This window comes from Rhinoraja longicauda, chromosome 18 (genome assembly GCF_053455715.1).
Source record: "Rhinoraja longicauda isolate Sanriku21f chromosome 18, sRhiLon1.1, whole genome shotgun sequence".
NCBI lineage: Eukaryota > Metazoa > Chordata > Chondrichthyes > Rajiformes > Arhynchobatidae > Rhinoraja > Rhinoraja longicauda.
This window is the reverse complement of record NC_135970.1, coordinates 17965338-17992839: the sequence shown is the minus strand read 5'-3', so window position 1 is coordinate 17992839 and position 27502 is coordinate 17965338. Positions and strand designations below refer to the sequence as shown.

Here is a 27502-nt window from a genome sequence, read left to right as displayed (position 1 = left end):
AACATTTAGTCATTTGTCTTTGTATCTGGGATTCGGCTTGCAGACCCATCCTGCACATGTCTTGTACAACCCTTCTGTGGTATTTCTCACAGGTGACTTGATTGATCATAGCATGCCTTCTGCGACAGCCTTTTATTGAGCAGTTGAGCCTGAACCTCCTGCGGCTTGTACATGTGTGGCTCCAGCAGTTACTTCGAGACCGGGAGGGTGGTACGTGTCTGTCTACTCATTAGTCTGTGTGCTGGAGAGCCAAGAATCGTGTCACGTGGCACATTTCTGATATTAAGGAGATCCAAAAGCACGTCCGACTGGGCTCTATGGGATCTCTCCATAAGTTGTTTCGCGCTGCAGACTGCCCGTTCAGCTAGCCCATTCGATTGGGGATATTCCGGACTGCTAGTGATATGATTAAAGTCCCACTGTTCTGCAATGTTTTAAAAATGCTGGCTAGTGAACTGCCCAGCAATGTCAGACAGGAGTGTATGTGGTGCTCCATGGACCGAGAAATGTCTCTTTAGCTTCATAATCACTGCCACTGACGTGGTAGTGCGAAGCAGATCCATCTCAAACCAGCCGGAATATGAGTCAACTAGTACTAGATATTGCTGATTGTGCCAATCAAAGATGTCGGTTGCCACCAAAGACCAAGGCAATTCTGGAACTGGGTGCAGCAGAAGTGGTTCTCTCTACTGATGCAGCTTTGCGCTGTTGCACATGGTGCACAATTGTGCCCTCTGGTGAATGTCGTCCATCATTGCAGGCCAGAAATCTATGCTCCTTGCTCTTTTCACTGTGGCTTCTGCTCCAGGAAGTCCCCTTTGTATGATGTCAAAGTACTCCCGTTGAAGTGAAACCGGGATAACTGCTTTGTGGCCCTTCATGATGACCCTGGCATTGATGGTTAATTCGTCTCTGAAAGGAAAGTAGGGCCGAATAGTGGACGGGAGCATGCGTTGTTTGCTGGGCCATCTGTGTTTAATGACGGTGGTGTGGGTCTGCAAATGGTGTCCTCTGCCTTGTGAATCACCAGTTCCTCCAGACGAGATGAGTGAATGTGGTGAACCACCATAACATCAAAAGTGTCTTTCTCAGCCGTGTGCTGGGCTGTGGACTTTCTAGGAGTCCGAGACAGAGTGTCAGCCAGGTACATATGTTTTCCACATTTGTAAACAAGGGTAATGTCATACCTCTGGAGTCTTAGCATCATCTTTTGCAATCTTGCTGGAGCTGCGTGTATGGGCTTGTTTAGGATCGATGATCCGTTTCTGATGATCCGTTTCTATGATCACTGGCTTGCCAAAGATGTAGTCGTTGAACTTAGCACACACAAAAACCAATGCCAACAATTCCTTTTCGATCTGCGCGTATCTCGTCTCAGTGTTCGTCATTGTCCTGGAAGCATACGTGACAGGCCTTCCCCCCTGCAAACAAACCGCACTAAAGCCAAATTGAGAAGCATCGCAGGTAAGCGTAACCGGCTTATTGATATCAAAGTAGGACAGAGTAGGTGGACAAGACATTTGTCGCTTGAGTTCCTCAAAGGCACGTTGCTGCTGCTCGTACCACGTCCAGGCAGTGTCTTTGTGAGTGATCTGTCGCAGGGGAGCTGACAGCTGACTGAAATTGGGAATGAATTTGCCGAGTTAGATGACCATACCCAGGAATCTCTGCAGAGCGGCGACATCTGCAGGCGCTGTCATCTCACTGATAGCCGTCGTTTTTGAAGGATCGGCTTTGAGGCCTTCGCTTGTGAAGACATGTCCCACGTAGCTCACCTGGTTCACGAGGAATTTGCACTTGTGAGGATTACGTTTTAAGTGCACACTCCTGGCACGGTCAAGCACTTTTCTTAGGTTGGAGTCGTGTTCCTCCACGTTTTTACCCGCAACGATAATGTCATCAATGATGATCGCGCAGGGATAGCCTTTGAAAATCTGTTCCATGGTACGTTGGAACACCTCACTAGCCGAATTGATTCCGAACGGCATCCTTAGAAACCTGTAGCAGCCAAAGGAAGGGCTGAAGGTGGTGAGCAGTGACGATCTATGGTCGAGGGGAATTTGACAGAAAGAGTTCTTGGCGTCTAACACGGAAAATACCTTTGCGTTTCCCATACGGGCAGCCACTTCTTCCACCGTGCACATGGGGTGGTGTTTTCTTTTCAAAACAGCATTCAGGTCTCGAGGATTGATGCAAAAACGGATCTCTTGTTTGTTTCCTTTTGGTTGTTGCAACCATAGAAGGCACCCAGTCTGTTGGTTCCACGACAGGTGTGATGACGCCCAATGTCTGCACTCTGTCCAGTTCGGCTTTGACCCGGTCCTGCATAGCTATGGGAATGCGATGTGCAGAACGAACAACGAGTCTCACATCCGGATCCAGTATCATTGCATATGTTACTGGTAGCTTTCCAAGCTCGTCGGTGAAGCGATCACTATACTCTGCAAGAATTTGCTGTGTTGTATCATCTTTAGTCGGGGTCAGCTGGTGAACGACCTTGCTGAACAAAACCAGCCCCATGTCTTTGGCATGCTTGGAGTCCTCGCAATAGCACTGCAGATTTACCCTTCCGACAGGTTTGATTTTACTGCCCCCATACGCCACAGTGGCACTGCATATTTTTACTTGCTCGGGTTGCTCAGCATTCCACAGTCGTTTGAATCCCATTTTAGACATAACATTGCACTTGGCACCAGTGTCTTTTTTCATTTCGACTTCGACACCATTTACTAGCAGAGTAACCATGGCTTTGTTATTCTTTACTCGTTGTGCTTCAACTGCATCCACTAGCATTGTGACACCATCAACATTGACCATTTCTTCTGTAGTGTTATCAGATGGATCAGACTGTGGCACCGACTGTACCTGGTGGACAGGCTGTTTGTTTATCCCTCTGTTGTAAGCCTGTTGTGTGGATTTGCAGTATCTCATGAAATTATTACGTTTCTTACAGGCATGACAGATTTGGCCGAAAGCAGGGCATTTCTCCATTTTGCTGCACGATTTCCTCCACACTTGGTACAGCCCGCAATAAATCGCATCCCAGACGTTCCAGACTGGACTCTCATTGCTATCTCAGGCTTGCGTTCTCTCCGGAACCTCGCCTGAACAGTATCAATACTAACGGCGGATTGTTACACATTAGATTTCGTTTTAGTGTTAAAAACAGTTGGCTCATGAATCTCACAGATAGAGATAGCCTTATCCAAAGTCAATTCAAAGTCGCGCAGAACTTTTCTCAGTTTATCACTAGCAATACCACACACTATTTGGTCTTTAATAAGCGCATCGCAGAGCTCTCCAAACCTGCAGCTCCTTGCTGACTTCTTTAAAGCACAGACAAACTATTCAATTGCCTCACCATCCTTTTGGTTCCGTGAGTTGAACTTGAGGCGTTCCATGGTAAGATCAGTCCGAGGACTGTACAACTGTTGAAATTTCCTTTTGAGACATTGAGGATCCTCTCTCGATTCAGCGAGGATGACAATTTCGGGTCCAGCGCCTTCGGCAGGCTGCCTTATTTCCCATGTTATATGGCTTCCAGTCCTGCAAGAATGAGGAGGATATTCGCTTCAGCTTGAGGTGACCTATCGTAGTGTGCAGCTGCGATGAAAATATCATTCTTCATCGAAGATGCGCCAACACTCTGATGTTGTCAAAAATGAGCTGGTCTGGTTTACGATCCCTCTTGTGAAGAAAAAGAGAGAAGGAAAACTCACAAGTTCAAGCCGATGTTGTTCCGGAAGAGGACTTCTGACACCATGTATGAAGTAATAATAACGATTATTACGCTCATCAGTCTGAAGAAGGGTCTCGACCCGAAACGTCACCCATTCCTTCTCTCCCGAGATGCTGCCTGACCTGCTAAGTTACTCCAGCATTTTGTGAATAAATACCTTCGATTTGTAACAGCATCTGCAGTTATTTTCTTATAATAATAACGATAAGTTGTTTAACTTCATATAAAGTTCTTTATTAGCCATAAGAATCGGAGACTAGGAACAAAGCCTCTCTCACACATTCCATCATCCTTATCCTAATGCCCCAACCACGCATGCGCTAGAACACATTCCATGGGAAGTCAGTACAAAATCCCGACATGCATCAGGAATATAGAGACTGATCGGCAGAGGGCACTGTATATCTCTGCTCCTTTCTTTGGGTTCATTCTCTTCTCACCTAGTATTTTGCTGCATATCCTTTGCATGCAATGACTGCTTGAAGTACTTCATGGATTCATGGACATCACCAGTTGCTGGGTGTCTTTGGTGACGCTCTGCTAGGGCTGTATTGCAGCCATCTTTAGCTTGTTCTTGTTTTGGGTTCTAATCCCCTTCAGTTTTCTCTTCAGCATATAAAAGGCATGCTCAATTGGGTTCAGATCAGGTGATTGACTTGGCCACTCAAGAATTTACCATTTTTTAGCTTTTAAAAACTCCTTTGTTGCTTTAGCAGTATGTTTGGGATCATTGTCTTGCTGTAGAATGAACCGCCGGCCAATGAGATTTGAGGCATTTGTTTGAACTTGAGCAGATAGGATGTGTCTATACACTTCAGAATTCATTATGCTACTGCCATCAGCAGTTGTATCATCAATGACGATAAGTGAGCCAGTACCTTCAGAAGCCATACATGCCCAGACCATAACACCCCCACCTCCGTGTTTCACAGATGAGGTGGTATGCTTTGGATCTTGGGCTGTTCCTTCTCTCCTCCATACTTTGCTCTTGCCATCACTCTGATACAAGTTAATCTTCGTCTCATATGTCCACAAGACCTTTACCAGAACAGTGGTTGCTCTTTTAAGTACTTCTTGGCAGACTGTAACCCGGCCATCCTATTTTTGCGGCTAACCAGTGGTTTGCATCTTGCAGTGTAACCTTTGTATTTCTGTTCATGAAGTCTTCTGTGGACAGTGGTCATTAACATATCCACACCTGACTCCTGAAGTGTGTTTCTGATCTGTCGGACAGGTGTTTGGGGATTTTTCTTTATTATAGAGAATTCTTCTGTCATCAGCTGTGGAGGTCTTCCTTGGTCTGCCAGTCCCTTTGCGATTAGTCAGCTCACCATTGCTCTCTTTCTTTTTAATGATGTTCCAAACAGTTGATTTTGGTAAGCATAAAGTTTGGCTGATGTCTCTAACAGTTTTATTCTTGCTTCTTAGTTTCATAATGGCTTCTTTGACTTTCATTGGCACAACCTTGGACCTCATGTTGATAAACAGCAATAAAAGTTTCCAAAGGTGATGGAAAGACTGGAGGAAAGACTGGGCGCTGAGAGCTCTCTTATACCTGCATTAAGGAGGCAATTAAACACACTTGAGCAATTACAAACACCTGTGAAGCCATGTGTCCCAAACATTATGGTGCCCTGAAATGGGGGGACTATGTATAAGCATAGCTGTAACTTCTGCAATGTTAAACCAAAATGTATATAAATGGCCTTTAATAAAATCTGACAATGTGCCATATAGGAGATTAGTGGGCAAAATTGGAGCACATGGTTTGGGGGTAGGGTACTGACATGGATAGAAAATTGGTTGGCAGACAAAAAGCAAAGAGTGGGGATAAATGGGTCCCTTTCAGAATGGCAGGCAGCGACTAGTGGGGTACCGCAAGGCTCGGTGCTGGGACCGCAGCTATTTACAATATACATTAATGACTTGGATGAAGGGATTAAAAGTACCATTAGCAAATTTGCAGATGATATAAAGCTGGTTGGCAGTGTGAACTGTGAGGAAGATGCTATGAGGTTGCAGGGTGACTTGGACAGGTTGTGTGCGTGGACGGATGCATGGCAGATGCAGTTTAATGTGGATAAGTGTGAGGTTATCCACTTTAGTGGTAAGAATAGGAATGCAGATTATTATCTGAATGGTGTCAAGTTAGGAAAAGGGGACATACAACGAGATCTGGGTGTCCTTGTGCATTAGTCACTGAAAAGAAGCATGCAGGTACAGCAGGCAGTGAAGAAAGCCAATGGAATGTTGGCCTTCATAACAAGAAGAGTTGAGTATAGGAGCAAAGAGGTCCTTCTGCTCTTACAAATGTACAGGGCTCTGGAGTACTTTGTGCAGTTTTGGTCTCCAAATTTGAGGAAGGATATTCTTGCTATTGAGGGCGTGCAGCATAGGTTTACTAGGTTAATTCCCGGAATGGCGGGACTGTCATATGTTGAAAGGCTGGAGTGACTAGGCTTGTATACACTGGAATTTAGAAGGATGAGAGGGGATCTTTTCAAAACATATAAGATTATTAAGGGATTGGACACGTTAGAGGCAGGAAACATGTTCCCAATGTTGGGGGAGTCCAGAACCATGGGCCACAGTTTAAGAATAAGGGGTGGGCCATTTAGAACGGAGATGAGGAAAAACCTTTTCAGTCAGAGAGTTGTAAATCTGTGGAATTCTCTGCCTCAGAAGGCAGTGGAGGCCAATTCTCTGAATGCATTCATGGGAGAGCTAGATAGAGCTCTTAAGGATAGCGGAGTCAGGGGGTATGGGGAGAAGGCAGGAACGGGGTTCCGATTGAGAATAATCAGCCATGATCACATTGAATGGTGGTGCTGGCTCGAAGGGCCGAATGGCCTACTCCTGCACCTATTGTCTATTGCACTTTAACCACATGTTAATTTTTCTATTACAAATCTCAAATTGTGGAGTACAGAGGCAAATAAATAAATGATGGGTCTTTGTCCCAAACATTATGGAGGGCACTGTAAATGGGCAGGCCTGGTTCTGGTGAGAGGGAGAAAAGGTGGAGGTTAGAAAAGGGAGAGATAAACTGATATGGGCGAGGGCAAATGGAGGGACAGAAGCGGCGGGGGGGGGGGGGTAAGAAGGCAGAAACCTTTCATCTTTCCTCAACTTTTTCCCTCCCTCCTCCCCTGCCCCACTTTATTTTGGCCCCTCTCTTCCCTTCCTATGCCAATCTCTTTCATCCTGCTCTTGCCCACCTCTGTCTTTTTCTCCCATTTGCTGTCCCTTAAACCATATTTTTCACTCGCCCACTCTCGTCCACTTTTTCTACCTGCTTCTTTATTCCAGACACTTTTCTTACCTATTCTTCCCTCTACAGGTTTTTCCTCATCCTCTCTCCACTCCTCACTTGCCTTTCCTATTGCTTCACCTCACTATGGACATTCTTTCTCTTTGCATCTTTCTCCTCACTCTCTCAGACCTTCTGCCCTTCTCCATTCTCTCGCAATTTCTCCCCCTCTCTCTTTCCTTTTTGCTCTCCCCATTCATTCCTTTTCTCCACCTACTCTCTACCTGCCACCATTTTCTCTCCCCAATTCCACTAACTCCTCCACATCTCTCTGTCCTCCCCTCAGTTTCTCCCCACTCCTTCACCCATTTCTTCTCTTCCTGCAGTCATTCTCCACACTTCCCAACTCTCTCTGCTCTTCCCTATACTTTTGTTCCCTCCACACCCTTTCACTCCTTGTCCACTTATGCCCCCTCAGATTCTTATTCCTTACAGCTCTCTTAACTGCTCTTCACCCTCACTTTTTATCATTTTTTTCTCCCCATTGTCTCTTCCCTTGCTAATTTTTCTTCTCCTATTCCTTTCACCTCCTACCTCTTCACTCTCCCTTTTTCTTCACCTCCCTAACTCCTTTTATCTTTACAATGCTGATTTTCATCTTTCCCTACTGTCCCTCTCTCCCCACTCCTTTTCTTCCCTCTTCATTTATTATTTTCTCAGTCTACCTCCCTTATCATCCCCCTCTCTTACAAGTTCTGTCTGTCTGTTTCTCGAGTGCTCTTGCTGCCCAACAAATCAAATGAAAACTAGGTTGGAGCTAAGTGGAATGCTGCAATCCTGTCTTTATTTGCGTTATTGGGGATGCTTAGGGGAGCAGGAAGAAGTTGGGTGAGCCGGGTGCAGTGGATTCTGAGCATTGAAGATGGGGAGTGTTTGCGGAAGATGCCTATTTTCACATTTCCACAGACCCCCTGAGTGCTGTCAATCTATATTGTGACTCAGGCGAGAATACTACCAAATGACAGGTAAGAAAGAAAATTATACAAAGTAGTAATCTATTTCTATGAGAATTCAATTATTTTAATTTTATTCTAGGGTTGGGCATATAACAACATCTGTGCTTACCTGGTTCGTTCTTATATTGTGGATATAGAGAAAAACAACAAATTTGATCTTTATGATGGGACAGTAGAGGATGCATTTCTTGTTTATGGAAGTGCGGAGGATGTCCAGTCACAGAAACAGTATGATGCTCCCTGTTATATTTCCAAAACTACACATCAGGTATAACCCATTTTTAAATATCAGTAAGCATGGCAGAAAGTACAGTATTGTACTTTATTTGTGGAAAATTAGTAACAGTACAGAAATGTAACTGCTTCTCAGCTCTTATCTGATGCACAGAATATGAGGAAAGTAGTTTTTATTGTGGACATTACTGAAGATACAGGCTGCATTGTAATTGATATCCCTGTAATATTTTGTGACATATATTCTGTATTTGCCAATGCCTGGGATGAAAATAATTAAGTGAAGATAGATTTTTAATATTTCATGACTTTTAGAAACAAATCTAAAGGCCCCAAAAATAGAAAGGAGCCTAATTTTTGCTATGATCTTCCTTGTAACCCATGGTCAAGTACCAGAGTGCCTATCCCGAGGATTGGAGGAGGACTTATTGCTTACGTCATTCTCATGAGAACTCGAGAGCTACCAAAAATATTAGTAAGAACCTATATCCATGCAATCTTAATTTTGAGTACATTCTCAGACCTCTTCAGCGAACTCTTAAGATGACGTATACGCATGTGATCCAAACATCTTCACCAAAATTGTTCTTTACACTATTTCATTCATCTAACATGACAATGCTTGCAAAGTAAACTCATAAAGAGTACCTGATCAAATAAACTTCCCAATATTTTTGTCTACTTGTTAGAGGGATGTACTTCCGTTGGGGACAATTAATTCCTTCTATCCAGAGATGCTGCCTGTCCCGCTGAGTTACTCCAGCATTTTGTGTCTATCTTCGGTGTAAGCCAGCATCTGCAGTTTCTTCCTACACATTTCACTAAATTGATGTCTGGAATGAAGTGTTTGCGGTTGATCGGGTTGGGCCTATACCATTGGAATTTTGAAAAATCGAAGGTGATCTTGCATAACTTTTAAAGGGAGTTTAACAAGATAGAAGATGTAATAATTTGCACTCATGAAGGAAGTTTTTAAAATAAATGATTGCTCGTTTAGAATGGAAATTAAGAGGATTTTTTTCTCCCAAGGGCTTGAGTCTTTGGAATTATCTGTTCCAAGCAGTAACAGATTCCTCAAATATATGAAAAGGACGATAGTATCTAAGTAAATGGCCCTTGGAGACCAATGATTTAATAATGGGAAATAAATCAATAAAACAGAGAAACTTTGATCAAATATTTTGTATCTGTGTTAAGGTATTCCAATACTTAAGGTATTCCAATACTTAAGGTATTCCAATAAAAGAGAATTCAAAGCCATAAAGGGAGAGATAAACTATTTTATATCTACTACAAGAGTAAACCAATGGGTCTAAAGGCTAACAGGTTACATAGTGGAAGAAGTGTTGCAAAAAATGTTTTGGTTGTGATCTTTCCAAATTGGCTGTTTTAGAGAAAGATCTAGCAGCTTAGAAAACTAAATGAAACTTCCTTAATTTAAAAAAAAGTAAGTAAACCAGTTAGGCTGATAACTGACATTGAGAAAATATATGGATGTCTCATTAAGGAAGTAGTAGTAGAACACTGGGAATACAAGCAGTGTCTATATGGTTTAATGAAATGAAAATAGTGTTTGATAAACATACTCAGGTTCTTTGAGAAGATGACATCCAGGGTGAATAAAAAAGGAACCAGTGGATGAAGTATATTTGGATTTCCTAATTTGTAGGATGTGTATTTGAATTTAGAATTTCTTTGCTGAAACTTTCTTTGACATTGCTTAACAGATGTTTACTTTTCTGCTATAATCTTAGGTGCTGGGATTGTCTAATATAAATAAAGTGTTGGTTGTCGGTGCAGGAATTAGACGTTTCGAAGAATGCGAGGGTGGCCCATGCCTTCAACATGCATCAAAATCTCGTAAGCAATATATTCCAATTTATGTTCATCAGTTGGCTGGCAAAATGAATAAATGTTAATAATGCCTCTAATTGTTAATAATAGTTTAGCAAATTCCCCCCATTTTTACATAATAAAGGAATGGAGAGTGAAGCCTAGGTTTTAACCTAATAATGTAATATTTCAGTTATTTCTTTTTAATTATTTTGCAAAAATTTCTAAACACCTGTTTTTGCTTTTTTATTATGGGGTATTGTGTGTAGATTGATGATTAAAAAAATGAATGTAATCCATTTTAAAATAAGGCTGTAATGTGGAAAAAGTGAAGGGGTCTGAATACTTTCTGAATGTGCTGTAAACCTACTGACACCCAGTGTTATCTGGACTACACTTCCTCCCACTTGCAAAGACACTATTCCCAATTTCTCATCCGCAGCATCTGCTCCCAAGATGAAGCTTTCCATTCTAGGACAACTGAGATTCCTCTTTCTTCAGTAAATGTGGTTGCCCCCCTTCTGTTATCAATGGATGCCTCATCTGTGTCTCCTCTGTGCCCGTAGTTCTGCTCTTGCTCAACCCCCCCGCCCCCAGATGGATCAACAATAGAGTTCTTCTGGTCGTTGCCTTTCATCCCACCAGCTTTCATTTTCAATACATCAACAACATTTCCGTCACCTCCAATGCCGTCACCTCCCTCCACCTGTCACATCTTTCCAGCTCCACTCCTTTCCGTCTTCCTCAAGAGACCACTCCCTCCACAATTCCTTGGTTCACTCATCCCTTCCCACCCAAACCATCCTCTCTCCAGATACTTACCCTTGCAACTGTAGAAAATATAACATATGTCCCTATACCTCCTCCCTCACCTCCATCCAGGGGCCCCAGCAATCTTCCAGATGAGATGGAGGTTCGTTTGCATCTCTTCTAACGTTAACTACTGTATCTGGTGTAACCAAGTCACCTCCTGTACATTGGCGAGACTCAGTGGAGACTTGGCAACCGTTTCACTGAACACTTGTATTCAGTCTGCCAAGGCCTACTGGATCTTCCAGATGCTAACCATTCCTATTTACTGACCTGTCTGTCCTGGACCACCTCCGTTGCCAGAATGAGGCCACACACAAACAGGAGGAACAGCATCTCATATTCCGCTTACAACCCAACAGTATGAACATTGAATACTTCAATTTTAGGTAAACACTTACTAAAACACCATCCAACACTTCTCCTCCCCTGTGGCCCACCCAGACACCCACCTGTTTCTCGCCTCCCCCCTTGCCTCCTGCTAATTTCCTCCCTCTAGCGTTGCAATTTGTATTCTTCAACCCTTTTACGCCATCTGCCTTTATCGTTGTTCCAACAAACCACCAATCCAAAGAGCTGGAACTTCAATTGCCAAGTTTACAGAAGTGATATCCTGTATCACTGTTTGTCACCATCCTGAAACAGACACTTTCAAATTTTAGCATTGTGTTCCCTATTGATGTGTTGCAAATTTCTGAAATTCACAACATGAAGTATAGCAAATATAATCTTTAGAAGAAGCTCTTAAAGAGATGTATTATCACTTAGTCAACATTAATATATTCAGTAGCAACACTCTCTAGTAATGGGATGAAGGTGGCAGTCTTCTACGAAAGGATCAGAAGAATTTTGACAGGCTGGTGAAGAACTGCCTAGAGAAGTTGCATTCATTTGCAGGGGATTTGGGGGGCACCTCAAGGCTATGTTAGATGCTCCAAAGCAAGTTGCTAGAAAGTCTCTTAGAAAATGGGTACTGTGTATGAATGCTTGCACTTTGGACAAGCCTGTGTTTTGATGAAGAATGTAGTGCAGGCAGTTCCCCATGTTTCTTATGCCTGCTTAGGGAGGTTGGAGGAAATGTACTTAAAATATTCAGCACGAAAACTGGTTCTTCGGCCCACCTTGTCCGTGGCTGGTCTCATTTACCTGCTTTTGACTCAGAGCCCTCTAAAGAAAGGGACTATCTGAGTGAAAAAGTTGCCCCTGAGCTTCCTCTTAAAACTAACCATTCTCATCTTAAGCGTACACCCTCTAGTTTTAGAATCCTCTAACCTGGGAAAAAGATAGTAAGCATACACTTTATCCATGCCCCCTCATAATCCTGTACCCCTCAGACTCCTAATCTCCAAAGGAAAAGTGTCCCAGTCTGTGATATCTTGAGCTCAGACACAGAATAACAAGTTAACTCATTGCTGACCGGAACATGACTGCAGAGCTGTACTGTGGTTTATTCAATATATTTACAATCCTCCAACCAAAGGTGGCGCTATTACAACTCCTTCCACCCTAATTTAAAAATTATTTCCTGGTGGACATTTTGTTTTGAATATAACCAACAGTATGAAATTATTACAATCCCCCAGCTTTACTTGTTTGTGTAGATAAGGAATTCTACATAGGCATAGAGAAGGTTGTATAACTTTTGGTGTCAAGGAAAGCTGGAAATCGGGTCACAAAGTTGAATTCTGTGAGACTGTTTAAAAAAAAAATCTGAAATGGCGGTGCCCGGTGGATATATCGGAAGATTGGATGAGTTCCAGCAAAGCCGGGAAACGTTCAGTGCGTACATGAACGTTTAGAGATGTTTTTTGCTGCAAATAACATCACTGAAGTAGAAGTTTCTGATGCAGAATCAAGACGGTTGAATGAAGCAACTCAAACTAGGAAAAGAGCAATTTTTCTTACTGAAATGGGTCCCGATGTTTGATACAGTAAAGAATTTATTAGCAGCCAAACCAAAGGACACGCCTTTGAAGGATACTCTGAAGAAGTTAACAGAACATTATGACCGTAAGCCCTTAGAAATAGCTGAAAGCTATCGTTTTGGAACGAGATGCCAACTTCCAGAGGAGGCTATTAGTAATTTTATCGTGACACTCAAGAGGGTATCAATTCATTGTAATTTTGGAAATTTCCAAGACCGGGCCTTAAGAGACCGTTTCGTGTGTGGACTGAGATGTGAGCGGATCCGAAGTCAGCTGATGACGGTGTGACCTGACCTTTGAAACAGCTTGTAAAACTGCTTTGTCAATGGATATGGCAGAAAGGGGTTCTAGAGAAGTCAGGACAACTTCTAGACAACCAGCGGAAGAGTTGAATAAGCTGCAGTCCAGCAAACTAAAGACAAATAAGTCGACAAAGACGTCAGAGAATCATTATCCATGGAAGGGTAGCAAGATGACTGCAAAGTCATGCTATCGCTGTTTGGGCTCACATCTAACACAGTCTTGTCCGTTCTTCAAGGCAGAGTGTTACTCGTGTCACAAGATGGGACACCTAGCGAAGGCTTGTCGAAAGGCTAAGCAGAAAAAAGGTTCAACAACAAGTAAGCTGCATTCTGTGGATCAACTGCAGGTAGAGGAAGAGCTTCTCGAGATATACACCTTCTGCAGCAATGAGCTAGTAAACCGGAAGACAAAGAATGTGTCCGTGCAAGTCCAGTTGATTGGAGCTCATGTTAGCATGGAAGTTGACACAGGAGCATCTGTGAGCGTGATTCCAGAATTTGTGTATCTGGAGAAGCTGAGTCAAATTCCTTTGGAAGCGAAGCGAATCGAGCTACGTGGTTACTCTGGAGAGAAGATTCCAGTGTTAGGATGCGTACATGTACTAGTTAGGTATAAGGAGCAACAGGTGGAGTTGCCCCTCGTAGTTGTAAAGGGAGACAAACCTGCGTTGCTAGGTCGGAATTGGCTGCAGATCGTGAAGTTCAACTGGAACGAGATATTCTTCGTTCGTGAAGAATTCAAGTGTCCGGAGGACATAATCAAGCAACATCCGAAGTTGTTTAGCGACCTGGGAGAGCCAATCAAGGGGTACAAGGCGAAAGTACGCGTGAAGCAGGATGCGACACCAATGCATTGCAAACCACGGGTTGTGCCGTATGCTCTTAAGGACAAGGTTGAGAAAGAACTGAAAAGACTTAAAGCTGAGAACATTATCAGTAAGGTAGAAAGTAGTGAATGGGCAACGCCCATTGTAGTTGTACCTAAATCTGTTAGACTTTGTGAGGATTATAAGGTGACCGTAAACCAGGTACTTGAAGATAGCATACCAGATACCCTACCAACGGCAGAGGATTTGTTTAGGACTCTCACAGGCGGCCAAGTCTTCACAAAAATGGACTTGACAAATGCCTACTTGCAGTTAGGTGTAGATGACGAATCTAAATCCAAGCTAACTAATCCCACGCATTTCGGATTGTTTCAGTTCAATAGGCTTCCATTTGGTATATCATCAACCCCAGGGATTTTTCAAGGGGTAATGATACAAATTTTAGAGGGAATTGAAGGTGTGGTGTGTTACTTGGATGACATCCTCATCTCAGCCCCTGACAGGCAGACACATGATGAAAGGTTGGAAGTGGTACTCAAACGACTTGAAACACACAGAGTAAGAGTGAAGGCACAGAAATGTGAGTTCTTTCAGAACTCGGTAGAGTACTTGGGTCATAAGATACACAAGGATGGTCTACACCCCACCAAGGTTAAAGTTGATTCGATCAAGAATGCGCCCACTCCCAGAAACATATCTGAGATCTGATCCTTTTTAGGATTAGTGCATTATTATGGGAAGTTTGTGCCAAATCTGCCCACCTGTTTACATCCCTTGAATGAGCTTATGAGAAAAGATGTACCATGGAAGTGGACACGTAAATGTGATCAAACTTTCAAGTCATGTAAAGCTCAGTTGGCAGAGAGTTCAATGCTTGTTCATTACGATGTCAATAAGCCAATGAGGTTGGCATGTAATGCTTCACCATACGGTGTTGGTGCTGTGATCTCTCATGTGTTAGAAAATAGAGAGGAAAGGCCAGTAGCATTTGCATCTAGAACACTCAATGCCAGTGAGAGAAATTATGCGCAAATAGAGCGAGAGGCTCTTGCATTGATTTTTGCCGTTAGGAGCTTTCACAAATACTTGTATGGTAGAAGGTTTGTAATCAAGACAGATCACCAGCTGTTGACAATGATCCTAAATCCAAAAGCACACACCAACTATGGCAGCAGCCAGAATGCAAAGATGGGCATTGATATTGTCTGCATACCAGTATGATATTCAGTATCGTAAGGCACCCATTCCTTCTCTCCCGAGATGCTGCCTGACCTGGTGAGTTACTCCAGCATTTTGTGAATAAATCAATTTGTACCAGCATCTGCAGTTATTTTCTTATACAGCAATGCTGATGCCATGTCTAGATTACCTTTGGAATCAGAGGTTACCCCAAACAGAGAGGACTTGTTTTACTTCTCTCATGTAGATGAGTTACCTATCACATTAGGGGACATTCGGAAACTCTACTTGCACTGACAGATTTTTGTCAAGAGTGCAGGAATATATTACAAATGGATGGCCAAACAAATTACCTAATTCAGAGGCCGAACTGAAACCATTCTTTGTACGTAAGAACGAACTCTCAGTAGACCAAGGTTGTGTCATGTGGGGAGCGAGAGTTGTAATATCTGAAAAATATGGAGTAAAATTGCTAGAAGATCTTCATGATCAGCATTTGGGAATGTGTCTAACAAAGAGTCTAGCTAGAAGCTATCTATGGAGGCCTGGTCTAGATAAGGACATAGAACAAACGGTAAAACAGTGTAGCACATGTCAAGCAGTTGGAAATAATCCACCCACAGTACCGCTACAGCCATGGAAATGGCCGGTTAGAGTGTGGCAAAGATTACACATTGACTTTGCAGAGTTAGATGGACAACAATTGTTCATTGTGATTGATACTCACTCCAAGTGGGTTGAGGTGTTTTCGATGGAAAAAAACAACATCCAGCAAAACGATAGACATTTTGCGAGGGTTGTTTGCGTCCTATGGATTTCCAGAGGAAATTGTGTCTGATAACAGACCACAATTCTGTTCACAAGAGTTTGCACAATTCATGAAAGGGAATGCTGTAAAACACACTAGAGTAGCTCCATACCATCCCGCTTCCAATGGAGCAGCAGAACGCACAGTGCAAATTGTGAAGTGGACATTAGTCAAACAACTGCTGGATCCAAATCCAAAGAAAAGACAGTTGCCTTTGTTTCACAAACTGGCTAACTTTCTGATTACATATCGAAACACACCTCACACCACTACTGGTCAAACACCAGCTGAACTGTTCTTGAAAAGAAAACCCAGAACAAGGTTTTCACTGTTGAAACCAAACTTGGCTCAAACAGTAGAAGAGAAACAGGAGAAACAAATGTAAATGATTGAATAAACCACAGTACAGCTGTGCAGTCATGTTCCGTTCAACAGTAAGTTAATTTGTTATTCTGTGTCTGAGCTCAAGATATCACACAGCCTAATAACCTTTCCCGACAACTCAAGCCTGCAATCCTATCTAAAAATGTCAGAGCTAAATTCCATTTGCCATTCCTCTGCTCACCTTCTCAATTAATCTAGATCTTGTTGTAAACTGAGATCCTTAGATAACAAACAACAGTGCAGTCTGGTCACTCCGTATGAAAATAACTGCAGATGCTGGTACAAATCGAAGGTATCACAAAATGTTGGAGTAACTCAGCAGGTCTGGCAGCATCTAGGAGAGAGGGAATGGGTGATGATTCGGTTCGAGACCCTTCTTCAGATTGATGTCAGGGGGGCGGGACAAAGAAAGGATATAGGTGGAGACAGGAAGACTGGGAGAACTGGGAAGGGGGGGGGTGAAGAGAGAGACAGAGGAACTATCTAAAGTTGGAGAAGTCAATGTTCATACCGTTGGGCTGCAAGCTGCCCAAGCGAAATATGAGGTGCTGTTCCTCCAATTTCCGGTGGGCCTCACTATGGCACTGGCGGAGGCCCATGACAGAAAGGTCAGACTGGGAGTGGGAGGGGGAGTTGAAGTGCTCAGCCACCGGGAGACCGGGTTGGTTAAGGCGGACTTCGCTCAGTCATGAGGGACTTTGTCAGCTGACTTGCTAAAGTTCATATCTACTGCCCTGCCCAATACTGCCTAGAGTTCATCTCTGCTGCCCTGCCCTCATCAATCCTCAGTGACTTCTTCAAAAAAAACGATCAGATTTGTGAGACACAATTTCCCAAGCACAAAGCCTTGCTAAAAGATAAAGGTTACTTAAAGTTCTGGAACCTACTTTCTCTATTTTCCCAAAGTCTGACTTGTCACTCCTACTGCATATTTTATTGAAGTGGTTTGGCAGGAATTATTATAAATGTCCAAGCCAAAATGCCTATGGACCTCGATAACATACAGAAAAGGCCGAATAAGTATAATGTAACGTTTGTACCGCAAAAATACCATCCAATGACTCGGCCAACAAGAAAGAGCCTAACTATCTGGCCTTGGTAATCAGTGGTATTTCATTCACCATGTTCCTCTCTGTCAACAATTTGTGGATCACCACTATAAGTTCAGCTGAGATAGCTACATAAATATTGGGACTGCATTAGCAGATCAGAAATTGGGCAATGTCAGTCTGGCTTTTGTGCTGTAGTTTAGGAATGATTACATTTATTTCTTCAGGATGCTTTCAAGGTAGCAATATATTGGAGAACCAACAAGAGGGTATCAATTGTGTCAATATTCAAACTGAGAATATTTCTGTTGTATGATCTAATTTAGTGTTCGGTGTGTTTGAAATGAAGTTATTCTGATATTCTACATTTTGTATAGCTAACTCGGACAAATTAATGACAACAAACTAATCAAAACATTTGATTTTTCATCGTGGAGATTCATTTGAAAGGCTTTTATCTCTACAGCATTACCAATCTCAATGTCCAAGGAATCTGAAGCTTTATGTACTATTTTTATGTTACAAATTGATAAACATAAGCCGCCTTTCCTCTTCTCTGGTGGCGAGAACATATTTGATAATGCACTATCCTATAATTTAAAATATGCTTGTCAAAAATATCCACTGTTTACAACCTACAGATACATATATGGATGTTTTTAGAAGTTAATGAATGTTATTAAATGCATGTGGCTATTCAGAGAATAGAATTCAAAGAAAAGATTCTATTCCTTGAATCGTGGAAATTTGGTCCATGCCAGCCAGTTCCCAGTTACTGCTCCAAGGCTTTGGAGGTCATGTCTCAAATTCACATCTAGGTAGTGCTTAAATGTGACCCCTGCTTCTTAAACCCCACAACTCTTTATGTGGAAAAATAGCCCAGCCTCATTCCAACAATGAAATTAAATGTATTGTGGCGGCCTCTGGGGATTAGGCCACTCCCTGGGTCGGACCCCTCGGCACTGGATGGACAGGTCTGGGACGGGCCTAGGCTATGGGGTTTCCTGGAGGGGTTTTTGGTTCAGTCCTTTGTCTGTCTCGTGGTGTGTGGATGCTTGAATGATTATTAAAAGACCTTCTCGGTACTCACCTGGCATCTAGCCTTATTTCAGGTCCAGACATCCACACTGCTACACTGGTGACCCCGCGTTCCATTAGTCGAAACGATGGATCAACACGCAGACCAGGGCCAGCTCAGTGCGGTCGGACTTAAGCTGCCGACCTCTTGGACAATCGAACTGGACGTCTGGTTTCAGCAGGCGGAGGCCCAGTTTAACCTCCGGGGCGTCACGGTAGGTGCAACTTGCTTCTACTACATGGTCTGCGCCCTCGATCAGGCGACCACTAGCCGCATCAACCCTTACCTTTGCGCTCCTCTGGTGGACAAAAAATATTCCAGTTTGAAGGCACTCCTGCTCCGTCAGTTCGACCTCAGCGAGTTTGAGCAGGCGGCGAACATCTTCCAGATGGACATCCTCGGGGATCAGCGGCCGTCGACCCTGTGAGCGACATGGTCTCGCTCCTGGACGGCCACCCGCCCTGCTTTCTGTTCTGGTATGCCTTCCTTCAACAACTGCCGAACGATATCCACCTGCAGCACGCTGACGATTCCTTCGTGGACGTGCAGGCCCTGGGTAAGCACGCCGATATGCTGTGGATGGTCCGTCGGTGGGACATCAACGTACTGGAAATGGCCTCCAAGGCACCAGGATTCCAACCGCAGGTCGGTGGAGCCATCGATCTCATCTCAGCTGCACCTCGGAGGCTTGCTCAAACGCCGCTCGCGAACGCTGCGACTTCGCCCACTGTCACGCCGCTCCAGCCTACCCACAGCCTGCTCCAGCCGCCACCAGCAGACCTCGCTGGTGCTATTACCATCAGCGCTGGGGCACTGCAGTTCATCACGGCCGCCCGCCCTGCTCGTTCCCGGGAAACGCTGGGGCTGGCCACCAATAGTCGCTGCGGCGGCCGGCCACATCCATCGCCTCTTCACCTGGGATCGGCGCTCTGAGGGTCGCTTCCTTTTCGATACTGGGGCAGAGTTGAGCGTCCTGCCCCATTTCATCTGCCAACATTCGTTCCAGTAAGCGGGGACCCGTACTCACCAGGGTGAGCGGGAGCCCCATTCGAACTTATGGGGTTCGCACGGTCCCGTTCATCTTCGGGGCCTGTCATTTCTCCTGGCCATTCACCGTCACCGATGTCTCCCAACCGCTGTTGGGCGCTGATTTCCTCGGGCTCACTCCCTCCTGGTGGACGTCAAGCAGCAGCGCCTGGTCCACTCTGCCACGATGGAGCCGTTCACGCTGCGTCTGGGCGATCCGATTGCGCCGCTGGCTGGCCTGCTGTTATCCATGGACTCCTGCTACGCACAGGTACTGGCCGGGTTCCCTGACATCCTGATCCCCCAGTTCCGCTCGTCGAGCCCCAAGCATGGCGTGGTGCACCACATTCCGACTACCGGCCAACCCCTCCACGCCAGCTGCCGCCCGATAAGTTCCGCCTTGCCGGGAGGAGTTCCGTGCTATGGAATCCTTGGGGATCGTCCATCCCTCCGACAGCCCACTCCACATGGTTCCTAAGGCAAGCGGGGGCTGGCGGCCTTGCGGGGATTATCGGCGGCTGAATGACGCTACCACTGCTGACCTGTATCCCGTGCCCCACATCCAGGATTGCCACGCCCATCTAGCTGGGGCAACAGTCTTCTCCAAGGTCGATTTGGTGCTATAATCAGATCCCGGTCCACCTGGATGACGTTTCCAAGACAGCAATTATCACGCCATTTGGACTTTTTGAATTCCGGCCTCTGTCTGGAGGACGTCCCTTTCGGTCCTGGAGGGGTGACGCTGCTGTGCGATGTCTCGTCCAGTCAGCCGCGCCCTATCGTCCCTGCAGCCTGGCGCCGGAGGGCTTTCAATGTGCTTCACGGGCTGGCTCACCTTTCCATCCGGGCGACAACGGCCCTTGTGGTTGCCCGCTTCACGTTGCACAGTTTGCGCAAGTTGGTTGGTCACTGGGCTCGCACCTGCATTCTATGTCAGACTGCCAAAGTCCAGCGGCACATCCGGGCGCCTCTCCAGGAGTTCTGTGTGCCCCGCTAGCGCTTTGATCATATCCACGTGGACATTGTGGGCCTGCTACCGCCGTCCCGTGGCGTCACTCACCTCACCATGGTGGATCTCTTCACGCGGTGGCCGGAGGCCGTTCCTCTGTCTGACACTTCTGCGGCCACTTGTGCTCGCGCTTTCGCGACGCACTGGATTGCCCGTTTCGGCGTGCCCAGGACATTTCATCGGACCGGGGAGCCCAGTTTACGTCTGAGCTGTGGTCGGCCATGGCTCACCTGTTAGGCCATGGTGTGGTGTAGCTGAACACCTATCACCCGCAGGCGAATGGCCTGGTGGAGCGGTTCCACCATCAGCTCAAGGCTGCCCTGAAGGCTCGGCTCACAGACCCAGACTGGGTGGGCGCGTTGCTGTGGGTCTTGTTGGAAATCCGAACCGCCCCGAAAGAAGACTTGGCCTCCTCCTCGGCAGAGCTCGTCTATGGGGCCCTGCTCACAGTGCCTGGGGAGTTTGTTCCATAGGCACAGGGGAAACAGGAGCCGCCGTCATCCGCCCTTCTGCGCCTCCGTGAGAAGGTAGGCAAGCTCACTCCGGTCCCGACGTCTCGACATGGGTCGTTTTGCCCTCGCGTCCCGTCTGCCCTGCAGGACTGCTTGTACGTTTTCTTGCGCCAAGACACTCAACGGACGCCACTCCAGCGGCCGTATGAGGGCCCTTCAAGGTGCTGCAGTATGGGCCAACGGCTTTCGTACTCGACATGAGGGGCTGGCGAGAGACGGTTTCTGTTGCACGCTTGAAGCCGGCTCACGTGGACATCGACCTTGGGGCCGCCCTCCGAATCGGCCACCTCAGCCTGGGCCTACCCTGGTCCCTGCGCCGCCAGGTATGCACACTCGGGCTGGTCGTCTCGTGCGTCCCCCGGCCCGGTTTGTGCCTCCGGTTCTGTGCGGGGGAGGGGTCCTGTGGCGACCTCTGGGGATTAGGCCACTCCCTGGGTTGACACTGGATGGACAGGTCTGGGACGGCCCTAGAGTACGGGGTTTTCGCGGAGGGGTTTTTGGTTCAGTCCTTTGTCTCGTGGTGTGTGGATGCTTGAATGATTATTAAAAGACCTTCTCGGTACTCGCCTGGCGTCTAGCCTATTTCAGGTCCGGACATCCACACCGCTACAGTATCCCTCAATCATTGTATTCTCAGCTAAGGGAAATAGGTTATTACTGTCCAGCTTGTCAAGAATTCTCCAAACTTTAACCTCAGTTAAATTTACATAACAAAACATTCCCAGTCCCTCCTCTTAACTGTAATTATCCAGCCTTGACAACATTCTTGTAAATCTCTGCTTCCTCTTTTATGCTTTTATATCCTTCCCATAGTGCAGTGATGAGAACTGCACACACTAACCTGACCTAATCAATCTTCCAGTACTTATATTTTTGCTTGTGTGTAGTCTAGCTAGAAATAGGGGTTGGGGGATAAGGAGTGTGGAGCAGTTTTGGGGGCTGGTTGTTGCTGGAGGGGGTTGGGGGTAATGATGGTGGTGATACTGCCGCCTTCATCCATAACATCAGTAGATTTGGGTTTGCCTGGGGCTGTGATTGTTATTCTGTTCGGATGGAGTAAACTCAAGATACTTGCTGGGTTAGCATTAACATGCTGGAGGATTGCAGCTAAATGCAGGTAATAGATTTGTGGAGACTTTCAATTGAATTCTAATGACTATGTATGGAAAAGCATAAATTTCCAAAACGTTGACGATAATTTTAATTTTGTTATTTTCTGTTTCAGCGTCAAAAGTAGGACGTTATGCAGAGTCCTACACTGCCAGCCAGATGGAGGTCCACACTGTGGTATACTATTTTTGATTGTTAAAGAGCTACTTTACTTACCTTTACTTGACATGTAATCTAGTGGTTTTGTTTTACTTTCTGCACACTGCCCTTCCAATTTTACTTCTATTAATTTTAATGGAATGGCAAATCGTGGGCTGTAAATTTCAGAACAGAATTAATTCGACCTAATGTTTATTTTATTAACCTCACATCAAAATCATAGTAGAATCAATGCTGCACATAGTGGTGTTCAGTATGGGCAGGAAGTACCCTTCGAAGGAATTAAAATGTAAAATATGTACATACAATCTCACATAATATCCATCATTATTTATAATGGTGGATTTTGTGACATTCAAGAAATACATTACTATGTAAGGACTTGGCAAATATTCAAAGGTGCTAAAGGAAATCTTTGGTCTTCTACTTTTTCCAAAATCCAGCTTTATTTCGCTTCCAGCCAGATGCATGTTTACCCCCCCTATAATTGTCAATTTACTCCTCAATCATTGCTAGTCTTTGATTATAAACCTCTGTTCATCTCCTCACGCCAATCTTCGTGCTTCCAAATTAGTAATGATTTTCTCTTATCCATCTTGTGAGCGAGAAATCAGCTGAGTGCTGACCACCATTGCTGAATGTTCCATCCACTACTGGCCCCCACCTCCTTAATGCTGACTTCTGAGTCTCTACTTGAAGGATGTTGGATGACTTGAACAACACAGCAGCAGCTTGGATAAGGCCAGACTGGCCTTTTGATTCAGACTAAAGCAACCCTTTTGCATGAGTCAGCACTAAAATTTAGTGCAGCTCTATTTTAGGGTATCTGAACACTCAAAGCCTTGATTTAACATCTTGTCCAAAATATGGCAACATCACATATCCACAGCTCTAAATACTTTTCCTTAAAACTAAAATATATGAAAGCAACATGTTTGCGAGCTATCTTTGTTGTTACATAAGTTGAAAGACCAAACATATAACAAAAGGTTTTCAATGTCTTCTAATCTCATTAGGATACCACATTCAGCAAATTGACACAACCATCATCAATGCTGTTCCCTCGAAAGGAAGGAAGCCGCCTCCAAACTTCCACATCAGTTGCCAATATAAAGCTATTTTGACTGAAGAAAGCTTTTAACTTTCTGATTCTGTATTATAAGAGTCCTATGCCATTTCATATTATTCTCACAATGTGCTTAAAATAAACATTTGAGTAATAAAAAGTTTATATTCATATTTATTATATAAACACATTTTTAGTTCTACTGAGACAAATCTTTGTCTATTTTATCTTCGGTGGGGTCACTGTATGTAAATGTTATTTATGTGTTTGAAGCCTATGCACGGATATTACTGTCTACAACTATCTAATGCATTACATTAAGTAATGGTATTGCTTTCTATACATCAAAAGTGAAAAATAAAAAATAAAAATTCTTTTAAACATTATTTAGCCAAGGTGTATGGGAATAACACCACCTGAAAGTTCCCCTTCAAGTCATACACTATTCTAACTTGGAAATATTTTTCCCACTTCTTTATCATCATCGGATTAAAATCCTGATATTGGTGTTGGTTTATTATTGTCAGCTGTACTGAGATGCAGTGAAATGCTTTGTTTACGTGTAGAATATATAGTTATAGCATTAGAGTGTTACATTTATAGAGAAAGCCCAGATAAAAAAGTGCAAGGTCCATAATGAGGTAGGTTGGAAGATCTGAAGATTCCTTTGCTTATGGGAAAACTGTACAGAAGTCTAATAACAGCAGAGAAGTTGTTCCCGAAGTTGGTAATATATACTTTCAAACTTTTGTATCTTCGGCCTGACGGGAGAAGAGGGAATGATTAGGGTATAAAGGGCCCTTGATTTTGTTGGCTGTTTTCCCAAGGCAGTGTGAAATGTGGATGGAGTAAATTTGTGAGGAAAACTGAAAATTTGGAGTAAATTTGGTGGTGGTGATGCTGAGGCTGCTTTCTATGGTGGACTGGGCTACATCCACAACTCTGCAATTTCTTGCAGTCTTGGGCAGTGTTGTTAAAACAAGCTGTGATGCATCCAGATAAGATGCTTTCTCCAGTACTTCTGTAGAAGTTGGTAAGACATATGAGAGACATGCTGAACTTTAGTCAGAGTAATTACAGAAGTTGGTGTGCTGTCTTGGTCATGGCTTCAATGTGATTGGTTTAAGATAAATTGGTGATATTCCTACTGAGGAACTTGAAGCTCTCGACCATCTCTACTTGAATACCATTGAAGCCGAAGCTGACTGAGGCATGTGCAGCACCTCGCTTCCTGAATAATAATAATAGCTCCATTGTCTATTGCTGAGGTGGAGGTTGTTGTCTTGACACAAATTTTGATGATCTCTCTATCTCCTTCCTATACTCTGTCTTGTCATTGTTTGGGATCTAGCCCACTATAGTGGTGTCATCTGCAAACTTGAAAATGGATGTAGAAAAGAACTTGGCCATACAGTCATGAGTATATAGGGAGCCAAGAATTAATCCTTGAGGGGCACCAGTGTTAAGAATTATTGTGGAGATTGTTTTGTCCTATCCTCACAGATTTTAGTCTTTGGGTCAGGAAGTAGATCCAATTGCAAAGTGGGGCGCTGATTGCAAGGTCCAGGATCTGGAGATGAGTTTGGTTAGGATTATTGTGTTGAAGGTGGAATTAAAGTCAATAGATAAGAATCTGATGTTGGTGTCTTGATGTTCTAGTGATGAGGATAGCACCAGCAAGATGGTATCTGCCATGAACCTGTTACGCCATGGATCAGGGCTGTTTGGGAGGCTAAAGTTAATGACCAGTTTCTCAAGGTACTTCATGATGGTGGATGGCAGAGCCATTGGATGGTAGTCATTAAGTCACGCTACCTTGCTTTCTTTTGGATGATAGTGGTCATTTCATTGGCATCTCAGAATGGAGTGGAGAGAAATAGCAAATGTCTGTGAATAGTCCGACCACTGGTCTCTGCAAGTCCTGAGGACATGGCTGCAGTCTCCAGCTTAGTTTAGAGATATAGGGTGGAAGCAAGCCCTTCGGCCCACTTAGTCTGTGCTGACCAATGATCACCTTTACACTAGTTCTATCCTACACATTAGGGACAATTTACACGTCAATTAACCTGCAAACCTGCACGCCTTTGGCATGTGGGAGGAACATCTGGAGAAAATTGGAACACCCGGAGAAAACCCATGAGGTCACAGAGAGAACATACAAACTCTGTACAGACAGCACCCATAGTCAGGATTGAACCCGGGTCTGGCACAGTATGGCAGCAACTTTATCATTGCGACTCTGCTGCCCCAAGGCCAGTTGCTATTCACGGGTTAACTCTCTGAAAAGCTAATCTGACATCTGTTACAGTAACTGTGCGTACAGATGCACCAGAGGCTATTGGAGTAGATGATGTCATTCCACTTCTGTTCAAAGCAAGCATAGAATGCATTGAGTTTGTCGGGGACGGACATGTTGCCCGTGATACTACCTGACTTCTATTTGTAGCCTGTTATAACAAGCAAGCTTGTACGATGGATGAGTGACCACGTGGTTATTCTGGAACTGTAGTTTGGTCTGGAATTCTATCTTGCTGTCTTCATACCATCTCTCATACCCTTTTCCAATAATACCTGATAGAAATGTGTGTGCATAATAGATGTCAAAAGGACCAGCTTAGCTGTAATAATTCATGGATCAATTTGTCGTTGATGTTAAGGTTGACTTTTGATCAAATGTACCAATAAGTAGTATGAATGAATTTGATTTAATCACAGTCAAAAGGAAAGCTCTCCAAAAGCAGTTGTACAAGATATGCCAGGAGGAGATATAATTTTTGTCAACCAGTCACCACAAGGGCAGGAGATCACAACATTAATAGGTTGAATACTTTCAAATTCTAGACATGTCTTGAGACAAACTGACCCAATGAAGCCCCAAACTGTTCCAATTCAAACTTGGAAATGTTCACATGGCCAGGTATGTTAACTTGACCACCTAGAAAACTTCCCAAGCGTGTCCTGTTCAAACAAAAAGGGACAAGTCTAATTTGGTTATTTACGATCCACCAAACTTCTTGTGATCATCAACAAAGAGATGAAGGTGCCATGATAGTGCTGTGAAGCAGCACTTATTCAGCCATAACATACATGCAGGCAGTTTGGACATCACTAGAACAATGACTTGCAAGTTTCCCCTCTTGGTTAAACACATTCCTGACTAGGAAAGTATCTCTGCTCTTTCATTGTTGCCAAGTCTACATTTTATAACTCCTACCAACAATGCTGTTGGAGTTTCATCATTGGGTGGGCTGCACTCAGTTTAAGAAGGTAGCTCACCACAATCTTCTCAAGAGCAATTAGAAAAAGATAATAAATACTAGCCTAGCCAATAACATCTGTATCCTGTAACCAAATGTGGTGAAAAAAACTTTTATCTCAATTAATGATCTCGTGAGAAAAAAAGCAACTCTTGTTAAGGGCATAATCATCTTTAAGCTCCAACCATCAAAACTGGCAATTACGTTGTCCGAATATGAGTTGAACTAGCTGTTTCAACATCATGATCCCATGAACAGGACAGAAGCTGAGTAATGTCTGAAGAAGGGTCTCGACCCGAAACGTCACCCATTCCTTCTCTCCCGAGATGCTGCCTGACCTGCTGAGTTACTCCAGCATTTTGTGAATAAATCGATTTGTACCAGCATCTGCAGTTATTTTCTTATACTAGAAGCTGAGTAATCTCTGACTAGTGCTTCCACATTCAGACCACTGAACTATTGTCTTTGTTTAAAAAATACATTGTTACTCGCGAGCAACAGCTGTCAATCGCCCCTTCATGCACAGGTTGTAGGTGTAAGTTGCACCCGAGAGTTAAGCAAGCAATCCAGACAAACATCCAGAGTTGAGGATAATCTAGAAATTCAGTAATTATGGTCATAAATGCTGTATAATCGAATTTGTGCATTAAAATCCTCGTTTGAATCAGCAATTAATTTTGATCATGCTCCATTATTTGAAGTTGCATTGGTTGCTCCCATATGTATATAACAAGTGTACAGGGAATGCAAAGAGCATCGTCTATGATCATGCGCAACTGGAAGCTTACCTGAGAATTATAAGTAGAAACAAAGAACTGCAGAAACTGGTTAATGTATAAAAGGGCACAGTAGAACTATTAGCACAGAATTGTAATGCGACAATGTGGAACACAGGCAGATCCAACAATCGCTTTGTATCCATTAGACAT

General features: G+C 44.1%; 2 protein-coding genes across 2 annotated transcripts in view; one reads left to right on the top strand and one right to left on the bottom strand.

The window, feature by feature from the left end:
- Positions 1–23411, top strand: part of LOC144602286 (sperm-specific sodium:proton exchanger-like) — a 159929-nt gene extending 136518 nt beyond the window's left edge. The window contains exons 23-26 of the mRNA XM_078415200.1: positions 8085–8273; positions 9994–10099; positions 22207–22268; positions 23267–23411. Coding sequence (XP_078271326.1) covers positions 8085–8273; positions 9994–10099; positions 22207–22268; positions 23267–23374 — 465 coding nt within the window. The 3' untranslated portion in view covers positions 23375–23411. The remainder of the gene's footprint in view (positions 1–8084; positions 8274–9993; positions 10100–22206; positions 22269–23266) is intronic.
- The window catches only part of LOC144602290 (galanin peptides-like), a 411360-nt gene that overhangs the window by 171122 nt on the left and 212736 nt on the right, over positions 1–27502 (bottom strand). The gene's annotated exons all lie outside the window — the stretch shown is intronic.